The 19,512-nt window shown below is 39.8% G+C and overlaps 1 protein-coding gene and 1 long non-coding RNA gene across 7 annotated transcripts; one reads left to right on the top strand and one right to left on the bottom strand.

The window, feature by feature from the left end:
- Positions 1-896: 896 nt before the first annotated feature.
- LOC131438040 (uncharacterized) lies at positions 897-1,362 on the bottom strand. Its single transcript, XR_009230877.1, has 2 exons — positions 1,256-1,362; positions 897-1,039 (listed from the first exon to the last, which is right to left on the bottom strand). It is a non-coding gene; the product is annotated as an uncharacterized LOC131438040 (long non-coding RNA).
- Positions 931-16,397, top strand: LOC131438039 (uncharacterized). Of its 6 annotated transcripts, XR_009230873.1 has the most exons (5): positions 933-1,070; positions 1,285-1,329; positions 5,311-5,406; positions 15,395-15,799; positions 15,867-16,397. XR_009230873.1 is itself a non-coding variant. In XM_058607816.1 (4 exons), exons 2-4 carry the CDS (start codon positions 1,290-1,292, stop codon positions 15,271-15,273), a joined length of 342 nt encoding a protein of 113 aa, XP_058463799.1. In that variant the 5' UTR covers positions 933-1,070; positions 1,285-1,289; the 3' UTR covers positions 15,274-15,387. The 6 variants fall into 6 exon arrangements, 2 of the variants coding, with proteins under 2 accessions (XP_058463799.1, XP_058463800.1); XR_009230874.1 differs by lacking the exon at positions 1,285-1,329 and having other exon boundaries at positions 931-1,070; XM_058607816.1 differs by lacking the exons at positions 15,395-15,799; positions 15,867-16,397 and adding an exon at positions 15,068-15,387.
- Positions 16,398-19,512: the final 3,115 nt, after the last annotated feature.

Genomic DNA, 19,512 nt, shown 5'->3' with positions numbered 1-19,512 from the left:
TTTCAGAATGTTTAATGTAACTAATCTGTAATTTAGTCTAGGCGCATCGTTTAAAATTCTAGTAATGAAAGAGAGGAAAGTTGCACAATTCAAACAATCGATCAACTACCATATCGAATTCGGAAGCATAAATAAAGCGTGTCATATTCGTATTCACGACATCCAGTTATGTCTCTGACATTACACACTCGAACTTTTTTACACGATAGTACACAGTGAGTGATGATTTATGAAAACGTTGAATATTTCTAGGACAGGACCTGACAATTGTTAATCCACTTTTAGGACCAATTTCGGACCAGCTCGTGATTGGTTGAAATTGACATAAGCAAGTAGAAGTTGTTGAAATCATTATTACTGCAGGGTGGTAGAAAAAGTGTTGTCAGTATCGTCGGTAACAATGTAGCTTGAAATTGGATATTTTATTTTTCGGGTCATCTTTTCAAAATTATTAATTTCGATAGGATTTAAGTTCAATTTGTTTTTAAGTCCTGTCAATGCGGAAAGTATACGAATACATTTAACAATCACTGGATGATACAAAGAGAAAGCCTGAAATCACGAAGTCTGATATGGACGAGAATATTGATTATGTTGGTTGAGAATAGCACCGAATCTTTGGATACTTCTGTATGTTATTATTTTTCCCAAATAGAATATGTTGAATACTTTAGTTAATAAAGCTGCAAAAATTAATGACCCAAAATTGAGTGTTTTAGAAAAATTTTATTAAGCTGTTTCAACTAAACGTTTTCTTCAAAACAATTTTCTGATCAAAATGAATCCAGAGCTATATTTTTGACCGATATAACATTTGTCGAAGTGTTTTCAAATGATAAATAATTGCATGTTATAAGGGGAGAAAGTTTTCGGAATGAATAATTATCTCTACTGGCAACAGTGATCGCGAGGTATTTATTATTTACAGCAGGGAGCAACCGGAATAAGAAGAGAAATATTTTTCTGGAAAAAGAAGCCAGTTGTCTGGTCCTGTCCTAGGAATATCTCGACGATGATTTCACATTGGAAGAAATGGCTTCTGTAAAAAAGAAAAAAGTATAGGTATGCGGGTAAGTACTATGCATTTATGCCACTTAAATCTAATACAAAGTTTAAGAATGTGTAGAGTAAACTAAAACTATCATTGATGGAAATAGTGATTCTTTGATTGTTTTCGCATTATTTACAACGCCTTACTAATGAACATTATAGATGTTCTATGACTGCGTTACATGATCCAGATATAGTCACTTACAATAACAAACCGAACTTCGAACTTTACAGAACAGATGCGAGGTAAAAACTATGACGATAAGACAATTGACCAAAGTAAGTTTCACTTTTTTCTGTCATCAAAGTAATTCAGCTGTGTTTAAAAGAAGGGCGAAACAAACACGGACATCAAATGAAGAATCTATCAAACATCTATAAATGTTTCGATTTATGTTTGAATTCCTATATATATATATATATATATATATATATATATATATATATATATATATATATATATATATATATATATATATATATATATATATATATATATATATATATATATATATATATATATATATATATATATATATATATATATATATATATATATATATATATATATATATATATATATTGTTTTCCGATCAATGTTTGACGAGTGTATTAGCTGTTGATTAATCATTGAAATGCACGAACTCTCATTTTACTCAATGTATAAAAAAGACTTTGCATCTTTTTCAATTTGTTTACTTTTGTAAGATTTACCTTTCTTTGAAACACAGCTGAAATGTTTGGTTCAACCAGAGATGCCAAGTATTTTCATAGAAAATCTGTATTCACTATAAAATAGAAATTTTTATAATGAAATTTAATAAGCATTCAATATTCATGTCTCACTCTACAGTGACAAAATAGATGTTAGCAATTTTTCATCAACAAATTATTTATATATTATAAAAATATTGACTTGGTAAGTTGAAGTGGGATCTCATCGTTCAACTTCAAATACCAACAGTAAAATCAGAATCTGAAATCTGCATTGAGGAAATCTGTACAAAATCTCTATTCTGTGTGAAATTTGTATGCGCATGTAAAAATCCGTATAATACAGATAAATCCAAGGGGCAAATCACTCTAAACTTTGTCTGAACTCAAACAAGTTTTACCGGGAGTAAAAAAAGTTTAGCAGGGATCTCGCTGGATTAGAATGGGATTAGAGAAGTTTAGCCGAGATCTGGAAAAGCATTATTTTGACAAAAGAAGCTGTAAACGTACTGCTTTGTATAAAAAATCTGTATTTATCTGTATTCACTAAAAAAAGGAAATTTCGGAAATAAAATGACGTTTAAAGATATTATTCCATTAGATTATTGTTATAGAATGGCAGGTGCAAGGAGCATTCCTTTATATCGTAAGTCCTTGCCGCACTGACAAGAACATTGAACGATGATATTTAATTGTTTTTGTTATCAACCACAATTGAATTGTAAATCCATATACTTTTTTCGTTTGAAAATGATGACTTGGAATTCGAACATGGAATTCAAACGCCCAATACGCAACGTCAAGTCAGGTCATACAACTTTTCAGTCTGATAATAAAGTTTCATGACGCCATGACTTCCTTGAACATCAGTTTACATTGGTTTCAAATTATGATATAAATGTATTTCAGTGTTCATCATTAAACAGCTGCATGAAAAAATTTTCATTTTAATATGGGCAAACAAACAAGCTCAGACGGAAAAGTTTCATTATTTCTTTCTTACTTTTTGTGGTATCTGTATAAATCTGTATTTAATTTGAGAAATCTGTATTAAATCTGTATACGCATGCAAAAATCTGTATAATACTGATAGATCTGCACGGAAAATAAAAACTACCTATTATTTGACTTCTTTTTACTTAATTTTGAGTCCTTCCTTTCATTCGCTCCTTCAATTGTTGTCAAAATACAAAGAGCAAAACCACCCAACAGCGAGAGTTTCGTTCAATAAGCTAAAATTAAGTAAACCGTATTAACTTGAAATTGAGTCAATATGACTCAACTATAGAGTAAATATAACTCATCTTTGAGTATTTTTTTGCACGTGTCTTACGAAAACTACCTAGAGCCACTTTACCTAAAATTAGGTTATTGAACGAAACCCCCAAATTCGGTGGAATGTACTTAAAATTAGGTTGATTTGCGGTTCCGTGTGTATAAATGGCATCTCTGCGTGGGAGCTCGAATGACAGATACACTTCAAACAAGATTAGGCAAAACTAGGTGGGATTAGTTTTAAATTACCCAAACTTATCTAGACTAGTTGGGATTAAATGAGATTAGAGAAAATTATGTTGGAATGACATGAGTTTATTAGTATGAGATTGTCTAGAGTTTAGAGTGATTTGCCCCTTGGATAAATCTGTATAAATGGCATCTCTGGATATAATTGCTTAAAATGTTCCTACACTGAAAATCATTTTTATCTATTTTTTGAGGAGAAATCACTCATTGTCGAGCTAATTCATAAAAGCATATTCAGCAGCTGCATGATTCATATGGGTGGTCTATAATATAACTGAAACTGAAACAAACGTATCCCCAGCGAACCGTTTTAGTTTTATTTATTCGAACAGATCTACTGTCAAATTAAAAACTGGTATTAGGTTTTGCACGATGACGACACAAATGAACTGCCGATGAATCAAGTTCATCTTTGACAGTTGCCGTGTACTTGTTTAGTTTTGCGACAGCAAGTTAAAAATTGAAAAATTCCTGTTAAAAACGTATTCCACAGTGAAAAGAACTAAAAAGATGGCCATGTATGTCTTTCCAGCATCAAGGAGCGATATATGTATGAATCTGTTTAGTGTGAGGCGACTTGAAATTTTTATATTCGAACGATAAGCTTCTGGTGAACATTTAAACTGTAAACAAGTACACGTCGACTGTCAAAAAAGCTCATTCTGTTTATTTTGTGAGGTTATGGCATGTTCGTGCAAATCCTAATACGCTGCTGGTTTTTTTTTGTATATTCGAAACACAGCTAGGGCTGTCAGTTTATTTTGTTATAAATTCTCGATTTAAATTTTAAAACTGGCATAAATTATGCATCTAGAACTAGAACACTCCTGAACATGCCCTAAGCTACACAAAATTAGGTAGTTATCAGCTCAAACTTTGACTTGATCGTAAAAAATGAGTAGCGTGATTTGTTATGGCATAACACTTTGGGTAAACTTACATTTACCCAAGGGGCAAATCACTCTAAACTCTAGACAATCTCATACTAATAAACTCATGTCATTCCAATACAATTTTCTCTAATCTCTTTCAATCCCAACTAGTCTAGATAAATTTGGGTTATTTAAAATTAATCCAACCTAGTTTTGCCTAATCTTGTTTGAAGTGTATCTGTCATTCGAGCTCCCACGCAGAGATGCCATTTATACAGATTTATCTGTATTATACAGATTTATCTGTATTTTACAGATTTTTACATGCGCTTACAGATTTAATACAGAGTACAGATTTTATACAAATTTCTCAAATTGAATACAGATTTATACAGATACCACAAAAAGTAAGAAAGAAATAATTAGACTTTTCCGTCTGAACGTGTTTGATAACCCATATTCAAATGAAATTTTTTTCGTGCAGCGTCATGAAACTTTATTGTCAGACTGAAAAGTTGTATGACCTGACTTGACGTTGCGTAATGGGCGTTTGAATTCCAAGTCATCATTTTCAAACGAAAAAAGTATATGGATTTACAATTCAATTGTGGTTGATAACAAAAACAATTAAATTTCGTCGTTGAATGTTCATGTCCGTGCGGCAAGGACTTACGATATAAAGGAATGCTCTTTGCATCTGCCATTCTATAATAATAATCTAATGGAATAACATCTTCAAACATCATTTTATTTCCGAAATTTCCTTTCTGAATACAGATAAATACAGATTTTTTATACAAAACAATACAGGTTTTCTATGAAAAATATCTGGCATCTCTGCTCCCACGTTCACAGCTTCTTATGTCAAAATAATGCTTTTCCAGATCTCGGCTAAACTTCTCTAATCCCATTCTAATCCAGCGAGATCCCTGCTAAACTTTTTTACTCCCGGTAAAACTTGTTTGAGTTCAGACAAAGTTTAGAGTGATTTGCCCCTTGCATTTACCTAAATTTTGAGGCCATCACTCGTTACCTAAAATTGGGGAGATGTACTTCAGTTTATTTTGAGTAGGTTTAGACCCAAAATTAGGTAACGGCTGATAAGAGTGTATTTATTTTTAATGCATTACGATTCAAAATTTATTCACAGATGTCAATAAACATTCACTCGAAGACTTTGAAGACAATTTTGCAGCAGTAGAAGATATTGATGGATCACCTCATTTACATCTTTCGGAAATTGTTGGTGAGTTTGTCGTCAACCTTTATTGTTAATGTCTCTAAGGGGACTGAATAAAATAATTTTTCAGTTCGTACCGAGCACTCAGCGCGATCGGTTCGTTTTTTCTTTCTCTCCGTCTCGTGCGTGCGTGGTATTATACTTCCCGTGCATTAACGAAATAGCAGCATACAGTAAAACACATTTAACCTTTGTTGAGCACCGACTGCTCTTTATAACGTTAGAAAACAAGCCGAATCCTATTCAAATAGGAGAAATTAGAGTCTCCTAAAGTCGCGTCCCCGTAGTGGGATCGTGCAACCACCAGACGGTGGCGGAGGACCGTCCCCATCACATAACCTACCAGCGTATCTAAACAGCGGTGATGTCATCGATACTCAAACGCTCCTACTGCGAGCAACTAACCTCGAGGGAGAAACAGAAAATCGCTTGCCATCTGACCCGTTCCTCATATATCAGTCCGTAAAAGCTGTACTACAACGGAACCCAAACGACGTACTATCCGCCGCTAAAGAGGGCAGAGGCAGTAGATACATACTAAGAACGAGCTCAAGAAAAGTAGATGGAACCCTACTCGACACGAAGAGCCTAATAAACGGAAAACCCGTAGAAATCATCCCTCACCACACACTGGATGTGACACGTGGCATCATCTATGACCTAGACACTATGGGCATGGCAGATGAACAAATGACAGAAAAATTGAGCGATCAAGACGTGATAGCGACTAGACGAATCACCAAAATGGTCGACGGTAAGTCACCAACACACCCCTCACAGTTATCTCTTTCCCCGGATCATACCTGCCTAGCCACATATACATCGGCTTAGTACGCACCAGGGTCGAACCCTACTTCCCGCGACCTATGTTGTGTTACAACTGCGGCCGCTACGGCCACGGAAGTCGCTCTTGCAAACAACCAACGACATGTCTCAACTGCAGCGAAAGACACGACACCAACCGAGAAGAGCCATGTAAGGCAAATGTGCATCAACTGTGGTGAAGGACACTCCACCCGGCACCGCAAATGTCCAACATACGTCATGGAAGAAAAGTTCATAAAGGTGAAAATCTCGAACAACATCTTCTTCCCTGAAGCGAGAGCAATCGTGGAAAAAGAACTACCAGCTACGTCAATGCCCTTGGGGATAGGTTGAATTCCAACTCTGACGACAAAGACAGAACAATAAGAGTACTCAGAGAAGAAATAAACAAGCTCCAACAGAGCAACTCAAACCGTCAAAACGAAGACGCCAAAGACCGCGAAATTAGTTCTCTAAAATTGCAACTGGCAGAAGCTAGAGACAAGTTCAACCAAGTCCTTGACGAGATGAAAATCCTGCGACTGGCTTTTACTGAAATCAACCAACAGACCACCCAGCATAAAGGAACCAAACTAACACAACAGATAGATGAAAAAACTAAACCCAACAGTCCTACGTCGAACCAAAAACCAACCGCCCTCCCAACTGCCATGGACACTGATGTTAACAACAGCAAGCAGCACAACGAACGCGACGACCAAACAGACCGAAGCTACTTGAAAGGAAAAAACACCAAAAGGGATCGAAAATCACGCAGCCCGAACCGAAAAATCCAGCGCGACGACTCAACAATCGAGAAACGAAGCCGATCACGTCTAAGCCGTGAACCAAAAGCCTCCACAACAACCACACGCACCAACTCAAGTGATGAAGGAGACTACTACGGAATACTAAGGGCAAACATCTCTGATTAAACGGAACAAACAATACAAAAGACGATGCACGATAGCAACCCAAATAAAACAACGCCGAACTGCACTCCAACAAAACCACTCACACCAAGACACCAGAAGGAAGAAAAAGACACCATAAAACCGACAAGCACACCCACACCCGCGTCGACCCCGTCCGGAGACGTCCCGCCACCAGGCGATGCCCCTCCGGCGGCTGTTGACGTCGGGTACCTGGGTATCCCCCAGACAAGTGTAACAAACAATTACAATATACCAAAAAAAAGCTTCCCACATTTTTGTCTACCTCTGTCATTACCAACTAGCACATCATCGACCAGCCAGACGACGACTGACCATGTGGCGCTCTACTGTCCACTAACGGCCGTTGAGGGAACAAGCAGGAGAACCGTCAGCCACGATAAAACAACACCACCAAAAACAATCATTCAACTCGGGAGTAACCAGCAACCATCACACACAAGGCATTCAAGGGAAATCTCCGGCGTTCCGGACTCTCCCAGCGCCCCCGCGTGGCGGGGGGCCGAGGGAAAGACACCCGACTGCCTACTACCACATCTCCTAACCAAACCCTACGAAAACCAGACATCCAAAGCACCCACCGACAGCCACCGCGAACCCAGCCCGATACCTGGCTGCTCATGGTACAAACCTTACATCAGCAACACACAGAACGACGAGCAAACAAACTATGCACTCAACCACATCACTGATCAGCCAAATTCGAACACCCGCGAACCAGCCACGGACTACAAATCGGTAGAAGAAACATCGAACGGGCCCAGAAAGCGCAATGAAAGGAGAAACCCGAACCTGCCTCGGAACCATACCAAGCCATACATCAACACCAACAAAGGAAAAAACACTTTTCCAGCTCATACTCCGACCGATCAACCTCATCACACACGCAAAAACACTGTACACTAGCCGTGCAATGGAACATCAATGGCCTAAGGCCAAATCTAGACGACTTACAGATGATGACATCACGCATCGACCCTCTCTACCTTGCTATTTAAGAAACCCACCTAAGAGACACCGATCCATCTCCATGGTTGAGCAACCGATACCTATGGGACCTCAAGAGTTGAGCAAACATTTATCAGATCATCGGGCTTGGCATCCGGACCGATCTCCCCTCCGACCCGGTCACTCTAGATACCGACTTGATAGCATTAGCTCGGCGCGTTTCATATCCTACCCCATGCACCATCGTATCGATCTACATCCCTAAGGAGGTTAAAGATATGAAAGACAAACTAAAAAAGGCGGGTGGGTAATGTCAGAGACATAACTGGATGTCGTGAATACGAAAACAACTGACATGTTCCTTAACACTTCCGAATATCAATTAGTTGATCAATTGTATGAATTATGCAAGCATTCCCCTTTGCACATTTTCCGCAAAAACAAAGAAGGCTTCACTTTTTATTGAGAGGCTTGTTTCTACCTGATTTCGTTTGTAGCTTTTTCACTAATGGGCGGTCCTAACGGCTATAAAAATATCCGCATTCAGAATTTTAATGTTGATTATTTCATTTCGGATTTGCATAATTTATTGAAAGAAACTATCAATATGCTGAAGGGACTCGTTTCTACCATTCAGAAAGGTCAAATTGCGTAATTCTCTACGACATTAAACTCTGGAACATTTTTCGCAAAAACAAAGAAGGCTTCACTTGATCTCGTTTACTGTGAGTTTCACACAGCGAAATGTGCACAAATCTAACCAAACTGTTCTAGATTTGCAGTAAACTGAGGATATTTCCCTACGATTTGCGAACAACAAATCCTAATAGTTCTTTAGAAAACTTTTAGAGCCATTAGAACGGCTGATATTGTGCAATGCTCTCCACCGTTGTTTTTTTCCCAATGCTAATGACTGGCAGCTGTGACGTAATCGCTCTTGTCGAAAGCGAAACTAGCTGTGCAGACGACACAAAACACATCTGCTCGCAGTGGCGATAGAATCCAAACTGATTGAATTTTTGTTAAGAGATTTCCTTTTATGTGATTTCGTTTGTAGCTTTTTCACTAATGGGCGGTCCTAACGGCTATAAAAATAGCCGCATATAGAATTTTAATGTCGATTATTTCATTTCGGATTTGCATAATTTATTGAAAGAAACTATCAATATGTTGTAGGGATTCGTTTCTAGCATTCACAAGGACCAAATTGAGGAACTCACTGCGATATTCACCACTTCTCGGAACATTTTTCCCGGACGATTTGTTGTACAGCAGCAGATATTTCGTTCTCTTCCTTAGAACGCGTTCTGATTGGCTGGTGTTGACATGGATCAAATGAGACAAGTTTTTCAATAGTGTACTATTGAAATACTTCAATGCTTTTGCTATACACGTTTAAATTGAAAAATTTCGATTCTATTGGTAGTTAGATTATATAAATCCTTTCACAGATCACTGAGCTATGAGCTTTAAAAATACGAGAAAGGCAAACGCGCCATATGAATTATCCTCTTCGATACTCGTTTATACCAAACATTTCAGAAAAGTTTAATGTTGATTTATTTGAGACTATGTCACAAAACTGAAATCATAAAATTGTGATCATATTTCCGATGGCATGTCGCAAGAATTATGTTGATTCATTAGATACAACAATAGATATTCACGATCAAAAACTTATCACTCTCTCAGAGGGTAAATTTTGAAAAGGCACCCCGTAGTAAAGTAAGTCGTATTCACGACAAAAGAACCGATTTGAAGAATTCTGAAATTAATAACTGGATCTGAGTTCAAGAATTAAATTTAGAACATAGAACAGACTCAGAACTCAGTTGGATTTTAGTTCTAGAACTACAATCATTTTCCAGAATCCAGTTCAGCACGCAGACTCTGAATTCTAAACTCATATTACGGAACTAAGCTCTGAAATTTGAAGACGATTTTTCGCCATGAATAAAAAATGGGTTGTATAAAGGTACAGTAAAGTAAATTCCGCATAATTCTTTAGGAGTATTATTATGGCCTTAGGAACAACCGAATAGAAGTCTGGAATAGAGAAATGGACCCTGAGTTCAAGACCTAAATTTAGATCCAATAACAGACTCAGAATCCAGTTTCGGTCGCTGCTGGTTCTCGCCTTGGTGGCCAGCAAGCGAATGAGAGATGCGACCTGAATCCAGTTTCTCTCGCTGCTGGTTAACTCCCGCTGCTGCTGCTGACTGGTCCTCTCGCCTCGATGGCCAGCAAGCGAATGAGAGACGCGACCTGAGCGTTTGAGGTTTTTATTAACCACGCAGAAGGTGCATTCTCTCTCGCTGCTGGTTAACTCCCGCTGCTGCTGCTGGCTGGTCCTCTCGCCTTGATGGCCAGCAAGCGAATGAGAGATGCGACCTGAGCGTTTGAGGTTTTTATTAACCACGCAGAAGGTGCATTCTCTCTCGCTGCTGGTTAACTCCCGCTGCTGCTGCTGACTGGTCCTCTCGCCTCGATGGCCAGCAAGCGAATGAGAGATGCGACCTGAGCGTTTGAGGTTTTTATTAACCACGCAGAAGGTGCATTCTCTCTCGCTGCTGGTTAACTCCCGCTGCTGCTGCTGGCTGGTCCTCTCGCCTTGATGGCCAGCAAGCGAATGAGAGATGCGACCTGAGCGTTTGAGGTTTTTATTAACCACGCAGAAGGTGCATTCTCTCTCGCTGCTGGTTAACTCCCGCTGCTGCTGCTGACTGGTCCTCTCGCCTCGATGGCCAGCAAGCGAATGAGAGATGCGACCTGAGCGTTTGAGGTTTTTATTAACCACGCAGAAGGTGCATTCTCTCTCGCTGCTGGTTAACTCCCGCTGCTGCTGCTGGCTGGTCCTCTCGCCTTGATGGCCAGCAAGCGAATGAGAGATGCGACCTGAGCGTTTGAGGTTTTTATTAACCACGCAGAAGGTGCATTCTCTCTCGCTGCTGGTTAACTCCCGCTGCTGCTGCTGGCTGGTCCTCGCGCCTCGATGGCCAGCAAGCGAATGAGAGATGCGACCTGAGCGTTTGAGGTTTTTATTAACCACGCAGAAGGTGCATTCTCTGTCGCTGCTGGTTGATGATTCAACTCCCACGACGTCTGCTTCCATCGAACGCACGAAAAGAAATTATCGATTTTCGACCACGGTTCCCCTTTTATACGCATTCAGTAGAAGATATGTGCATGACTATCTCAAAATCGTCGTCCTTGCGCGAAAAACCCAAACGAAAGTAAAAAGTTTTCCGCGTTGTTTTCAAATTTTAAGAAAACTTAATTTTTGAGTTGTTTGTGGTTATCGCACACTGTTCAAAATATTATCCTGAATTCCTGATCATATTTTTGATGAAATGGTGAAAGAATTATGTTGCTACCATTAATACAACTCGAGATATTCGCGATTAAGTTCTGCCCATTCTTCCATATGGCTAATTTTGAAAAGGCGCCCCATAGTAAAGTAAGTCGTATTCACGACAAAAACTCATCAATCAACTATCAAGCCCGTTCTTAATAATGGGTGACTTTAACGCCCACAACACGTTTTGGGGATCAAAACAGAGCTGCCATCGTGGTAAATGCATCCTAGAAGCTGCCGAAGAGACCAATTCAATGATCCTGAATGACGGAAACACCACCTTCCTACGCGGACGCGCTTCCTCCGCAATAGACATCACCATATGCTCAAACTCACTCGCGACTGCGTGCGGCTGGTCGGTCGCGCACGACAAGGGAAACAGTGATCACTTCCCAATCGAGATAACTTACAGTTGCACACCCTCATCGACCTCACGATCCAAACGATGGCTCTATGACCAGGCCGACTGGGCTTCCTACGAAGACAACGTTTCAGATATGCTGGATCGCGACCGTCAATACTCACCGGAGCAACTCTCCGAAATCATAGTCCGTGCGGCTGAAAGCAGCATACCTAAAACTAGAGGAACACCGCCGCATCGTGCCGTTCACTGGTGGAATCCAGACGTGGAAAAAGTGCTAAAAGAAAGACGCTAAGCCCTCCGAACACTAAAAAGAACTGCCCCAAACAACCCACACTGGGAGGAAAGATCCGCAGAACACAAAAAGCTCCGGAACCAAGCAAGGAAAGCTGTAGCAACCGCAAAATCTGACAGCTGGAACGAATTTTTGAATGGGATTAGTCCAGACACATCGACATCAGAAATGTGGCGAAGAGTAAATGCACTGAGCGGTAAAAGGAGACAAAATGGTTTCTCGAATACTTCGAAAGCCTCTCGTCTAACGAATCCCTTCCTAGCACATTCATGAAGCAAAAAATAGAATCCGAAATCACCCCCACCTCATTCGTACCAAACTCGAGACAAGCATACAATCAACCCTTCTCGGCTACCGAACTAGCAGCCGCACTAGGAGCGGTACGCAGTAAATCAGCAGGCATCGATGACGTCAGCTACCCTTTACTCAAACATATGCCCCCAGTAGGAAAACGAGCACTATTAGATGCCTTCAATCGAATCTGGGAAGGCTCTCCCATACCGGATGCTTGGAAAATCGCGGTAGTAGTCCCCATCCCCAAAAGATGCCAAGGAGTCAGATCTCCAAGCGACTTTCGTCCAATCAGCCTCTTACCTTGTTCCGCAAAAATCATGGAAAGACTCGTCAACCGCCGTCTGACGACCCTCCTTGAAAAACGTAACTTATTGGACCGCCGACAATTCGCTTTCCGGAAGGGACTAGGTACCAACATCTACATGGGATGCCTGGGTAACTGCATCAACAAAGCACTAGCAGACGGCTCGCACATAGACAATTTTAGATATTGCCAAGGCCTACAATACTGTTTGGCGCGAAGGTGTCCTACGACAATTGCATCAGTGGGGAATCCGTGGGAATCTCGGTCTCTTCCTCAAACAGTATCTTAACAAGCGAAACTTCAAAGTCAGGATTGGCGGGCACTTGTCCAGCCAATTTAATGAGGTCAACGGCGTACCGCAAGGCTCTGTACTGGCAGTCACGCTGTTCCTCATCAGCATGAACTCCATGTTCGCGACCCTACCAAAGGCATACACATATTCGTCTACGCAGACGACATCCTACTAGTGTCTATCGGAAAAACAATTGCTCGCACAAGGATAAAACTACAGTCAGCAGTCAAGGCCGTAGGCAAATGGGCCTGCTCGGTAGGATTCAACATCTCCGCACCAAAGTGCGTATATACACATTGCTGCGCATCACAGCACCGATATACGGATAGACCGATAAAACTTAACCAATAGACCGATAAAACTTAAAACAGCAAACGATCGACCGGTAGCTAACCTTCAAACCTCACTTTCAGAAGGTAAAAAAGGACTGCGAAAGCAGGAAAAGGCTGATACGCACTATCACCTCACGTCACAAAAAATGCAACAGACAGACCGCACTACGCATCTGTCAGGCCATCATACAAAGTCGGGTGTTCTACGGCATTGAACTAACCAGCAGCAACTGGATCGAATTAGTAAGCACACTATCCCCACTGTTCCATGGAGCGATTCGAATCGCTTCAAACTTACTCCCCAGTTCGCCCGCAGAAGCCACATGTATCGAAGCCGGCACCCTGCCCTTCCCATGGACCATAGCAGTAGCCATCGTTAGGCGAGCCCTAGGCTTCCTAGAAAAGACGTCAAGAAACGACTGCGTACTCCTACAAACGGCCAAGACCGTATACGAGAATTTCGCAGGAACCCGCCTTCCGATACTAGCACGACTACTCAGAGTGACAGACCGTACGTGGTTCGAACGCGGCCCAAATCTGGACATTAGTCTCTCCCACTTAATCAAAGTTGGAGATCCCCCAAGCACTAACTTAGAACGATACAACCGACTAGTCAATCGCAGGTATACCAACCACACCCGACTATACACAGACGGGTCTAAACTGGATGATAGCGTTGGAATCGGAGTCAGTGATACCGAACCAGATCTCGCACTCCGCCTCCCCCCATCATGCTCTATTTTTTCGGCAGAGGTTGAGGCAATCGTTATCGCCACTTTAAAAAAAACCAGAAAACATACCCACCGTCATTTTCTCGGACTCTCTATCCGTAATCTCAGCTCTACAATCCGGAGAATCATCCCTACGTACAGCAAATCGAACAAAACTGCGATCCACTCACAACACTATGCTGGGTACCCGGCCATTGCGACATACGCGGCAATGAAGATGCAGACCGTCTAGCCGCCTTGGGCCGACGATCGCGAACCTTCCTCACCAAAAAAGTACCGGCATCCGATATCGCTAACTATTTCGAAAGAATAGCCATCGACCACTTCATAGCGCACTGGCGTAATCAACCTGGCCACACCCAGAAAATTAAGGGTTCACCTGACCGATGGGTCGATCGCAACAACAGAATCGAAAAAAAATACTATCACGCCTACGAGTGGGACACACCAGAACGACACACGCCCATACCATTTCCAAAGTCAGCCCCACCATCAGCGGAATCTGCAACACCAGATTAACAGTAGAACATATCCTAGTGAACTGCAGAATATACGAAGACCTACGAGAAAAATTCAACTTCCCGAGCTCCATTCGTGAAATTCTGGCGAACGACCCAATCAGGGAACAGACACTACTCTCCTTCCTCAAGGAAGTCAACCTCCTCGGGTCCATATAACACAACAACTTCATCTTCACCAACATCCTGGCCCTCTGCCACATCCAGTACGGATGATGGAGAGGAATCAGGTGGCCACACCACCTGGCGTAGCCAGTCGGCCAATGACCTGAAATAGGTTAAAACCGAAATAAATAAATAATAATAATAATAATAATAATAATAATAAAATAATTTTTTTCCAAGAAACGTGTATTTCACAATTAACTGAAATTCTTGATCCATAACTTTTTAGTTTAAATAATGTAAACATAGAAGGAGCAAAATTTATGTCTTGAAAACCATGTGAAAAAATATCAATAATCTCCTTGATGGTTGCAGATACAGATAAAAATCCCGATGTCGATGCTGTCATACTGGAATCCGAATCTGCCGTCAAAAAAGACAATGCCATTTCAACAATCGATGATTTTTTGAAAACTCTAGGAAAGTTATCTATAAAGCAACTACAGTTATTGAACATAATTATACTACTTCGTTTGTTTCTTGTTTCGAAAACTCGCGTTCAACATTTAAGAAAAAAATAGACACGACAATTGATAGTACTGTACACTGTACCCTTAATTTAAATTATGATTAGCCGTTAGATAAATCGATCAATCTCGTTTCTAGTATTCGAACATAGTTTATGATAATTTTTTTTTTCAGAGCGGCAACAAAAAGCTTTATTCAGCATGTTGTTCAAAATGACACAGTCGTTGAATGTGACACAATCCAAAATTATTGGAATCGAAGAAATGCTAAAGAGCACTACAGAGCAATCTCCCAAATTCAGGCTGGATTGGCCTATCATGAGCCTTGATGCACTAATAGCAATAGAAAATGAGTTAAAAACAGGAAACGATTAATTGAAAACAACTCTACAAGGAAAGTTTGAAAAAGGCGATCGAAATACATTATATGGATTCATAAATCAAAGTCTTAATGGAATATTATACCACAATAATGAAAGATGGACATGGACTGGGTTATTACCAAACAATGTTCGCAATCAAGAGAATATGCCCAAATCACGACCCGCTTCGGACTTGCAAAGCATTAGTTTGTTGAAAGGTAATTGTGTATTTATCATGTTAGAATGTATATACTTTCAATTGTTCACTTTTTTCTAAAATTTTAGATACAGCTCTTAAAATTTTTCCCAGTGAGACCGACGTCACTGTTACAACATGTTTAAAGAGAGCATTGATTAACCATAATGAATCTATGAAAAAAAAGCGTAAGGATGAAACTTTTTCGTTGAGTGAGCAAATTTTAAATCGTTTGTAATAGAAAAAATAACGATCAGTTGCGCAGTATGTATCCATATACTGTTTTTAAGATTTGAGGGTTTGTGTATGTATGATATAAAAGAGTTTATGTAATTGAAACTCTGTGAATGTGGATGTCGACGTGAATATGTTTAATGGTTGTCGACTCGATATCGTTTGATAAATATTACTTCGTTTTGCTGCGAAGTAGATAAAATTTGTGTAATATAGTTTCATCCAGCACCGTGGCTGTTGCATATTATTTGCAGAAGGAAATACTAGCAGAGATAGATGCTTTGAACTGATTTCGTGTGCCGAGTTCAAGATTATTCATAACATTAGAGTAGTACGCAGTAATGTATTATTATTCTACACATATATGATAATTTCATTTTAGAGTTTTATAGTTTTAGATTATGTATATTATCAAAACAAATCAATAAATAAAAAATAAAGAAAAATGTTTGTTTTTCAATAAGGTGATGACATAATTACTTTTTTGCATAGGGAAACAAAAATTAAAAGCAAGGAACCGGTTCCATATCGGTTATTTTCTGTCTGGCAGACAAGGCTGTCAGGAATACATCCGAATTTTAGCAGACAAACGTTGAAGAAACGGTAAATAACCGTAAGGCGAAAATCTCTGCCGGAAACGGTTGTTGCATTGTTGCCAGACTTTTGCCGGAAATCTGGCAGAATTCCGGCAAAAATGGCTGGCAGACATAGCCAGCCGTCTGGGGGGAAATCTGCCCGCCGCGGTTCAGCCCGAAAGAAAAGATATACACAGCAGGAAATGGTCGAGTTTTTTCTAAACGAAACAAAACGCAAACGTAAAGCAAATAAGAAGTGTTTCAAACTTTCAAAATATATCGCTCAGTCCCAAAAAATCGCTGTTTCTTTCGAGAGTAGCTTCCAAATTCGGATACGGATTAGAAATTATTTGTGAGAAATCCAAACAAACGACGCATTCGAATTTTATGAAAGAATTTAAACAATCTTCAAATGAATCAATTAGTTGCAATGATGTCATTAATAAATAAAAGACAAATAAAAGAAGACAATTTTCATTTATATGAGTAACGCTCTACTGTGAAGATTGTTAAATCTTTTTTCGATTGAGGTAAGCCTTCACCCTCCAGTTCCTTTGAACGGAGTTAATATATAAATCGGATGTAAACTGCATGGATAGCATGGATATCACAAAATAAAAATAACCAGGAGGCGGATATAATCTCTTGTGATATAACGAACTGTTGTACAAGACTCGTGGATAACCCATACATATATCGATGAATTTGTAACTGCTGCCACAAACGGCTTGGCATTAGATAGAATAATTCAATTTCCGATTAATATATTGATCGTGAAGTGATGTTGAGCATTTAATATGAATATGTGAGCCATCCATTGGTTGGTAAACGACTGGACAATGCGCAATTCAGGCCCCAATGTGGTTCTTAGCCTCTTGTCCAGTAACTCCTATCTCTATGCAACGTGATCATACCTGTGGAAGGGCAATCTTTCGCGAATAGAGTAATGCACCTATTGCTGCTTGTGTCCGTTCGGAGAAATTATGGTGACGAAGAAAATAATCACAACGTAGGGTAAGCGACATTAGAGGATATTTTAAATCAGCAGTGCACATGAGAGAAATAATAAATTATTGAATTACTTATATGAATAAAAATTGTCTTAATTAATGACATCATTACAACAAATTGATTCATTTGAAGATTGTTTAAATTCTGTCATAAAATTCGAATGCGTCGTTTGTTTGGATTTCTCACAAATAATTTCTAATCCGTATCCGAGTTTGAAGAGCTACTCTCGAAAGGAACAGCGATTTTTTGGGACTGAGCGATACAAATTAGAAGTTTGAAACATTTCTTATTTTCTTTACGTTTGCGTTTTGTTTCCCTTAGAAAAAACTCGAACATTTCCTGCTGTGTATATATTTTCTTTCGGGCTGAACCTTTTGTTCTTGCTCTTCTAACTGTACCCTTTGACGTTTCAAGCCTGAAGGGCCAGCAATCGATAAAAACGTTGTATTTGGAGTAGAAGTTCTTAAGTCTGGGCTATACGAACGAGGCACTGACGATGGTTCCAACTCATATATAATGCAATCACTCGAACTGGAATCACTTGATTCATCCATCGAGTTTTGCATAATTGTTCATGGATTACTGATTATATCACTGTTACTGTTAACAACAATTGGTGGATCATTCAGTAAAAACCATTCAAGCGAAGAGGTTGTGTTTCGATTGTACTGGCTCGTGAGTTAACGGCTGCTACCGAGACAATTCTAAGCTTCAGGTAGTTAAACTGCCCATAGCAAACGCAATATTCGGGGCGTTTCCCGACTGGAAAGCTAGCAACGAAGGCCATCCCGTTCATACGCACAGAGGTGTAGAGACACAGAGGTGCGAGAGCATAGAAGTGACGAGTCACAGAGGTGCCATCGCATAAAGGTGCGAAGACGAAGGGGTGCAAAGGCACAGAGGTGCTAAAGCAACCCAGTGCTGATCTACCAGGTACCAGAATTTGTACGCTGCGTAGGATCAAAAGAGACGGCATATATCGCGAGGTGCTACACTGCAAGCATCGCATTTGATCGCCACCAAGAGCAAAAGCACTGTACCTGGGGTCAGGTACAGGCAGCACAGCAAGTGCAGTGGTGTCCACAACGACGGCAGAGCAACTGAGATAGCAGTAAACGACAGAAGACTGCCAATTGGAAACAGCAGAAGACTGCCAATTGGAAATCGTTGGAAGAGCTTCACGTCGTTCTTCACGATAAAGGAACAGAGACATCAGCTACAAGGTAGATTTAATTTAATTTATTTTTTATTTCTTATATCTGAAATTTTACTAAACATAAGTTTTTATTTTGGTATTATTAATTTACAAAAAAAATTTAATGTAATGGATGATCTCATGGAAGATCATCCGAATCCGATTCCGGATACTAGTAAAAGTTTAAATACTCCGAGGGCTAAACATTATCCACAGGGTACCACTGGGCCATGGATAGTCTATCTTCGAAAAAAAGAAAAGATTTTAAACTTGATGCAAATTACAAAGGATTTGACATCACATTTCTCTGAAGTTAAAGAAATCTGTAAGGTTAATAGAGATAAAATTCGAGTTGTAGTTAACGACTTGAAACAGGCAAACGATATTGTAACCTGTAAATTATTTGCTATTGAATATCGAGTTTACATTCCATCGAAGGAGGTAGAAATTGACGGTGTTGTGACTGAAGCAAGTCTGACAGCAGATGATTTACTTAAAAATGGAGTTGGCCGTTTTAAAAACTCCATGCTTGAGGGAGTTAAGATACTCGAGTGCAAACAATTGTACTCAGCATCTATTGTCGATGGAAAAAAGTCTTATCGTCCCTCAGATTCGTTTCGCGTAACATTTGCCGGATCTGCATTGCCTAGCCATGTCTATATCGATAAAATTCGTCTTCCTGTTCGGCTTTTCGTACCGCATGTTATGAATTGCACGAAC

This window comes from Malaya genurostris, chromosome 3 (genome assembly GCF_030247185.1).
Source record: "Malaya genurostris strain Urasoe2022 chromosome 3, Malgen_1.1, whole genome shotgun sequence".
NCBI classification, from domain to species: domain Eukaryota; kingdom Metazoa; phylum Arthropoda; class Insecta; order Diptera; family Culicidae; genus Malaya; species Malaya genurostris.
This window is presented reverse-complemented; position numbering and strand designations above follow the sequence as displayed.

What these genes read in the sequence shown, in the direction of transcription:
- LOC131438039 (XM_058607816.1), top strand. Translation starts at nt 1,290, where the DNA reads ATGCGAGGTAAAAACTATGACGATAAGACAATTGACCAAA. An exon ending in CGATAAGACAATTGACCAAA is followed by an intron (nt 1,330 to 5,310) that starts GTAAGTTTCACT and finishes ATTTATTCACAG; the next exon opens with ATGTCAATAAACATTCACTC. An exon ending in ACATCTTTCGGAAATTGTTG is followed by an intron (nt 5,407 to 15,067) that starts GTGAGTTTGTCG and finishes TGATGGTTGCAG; the next exon opens with ATACAGATAAAAATCCCGAT.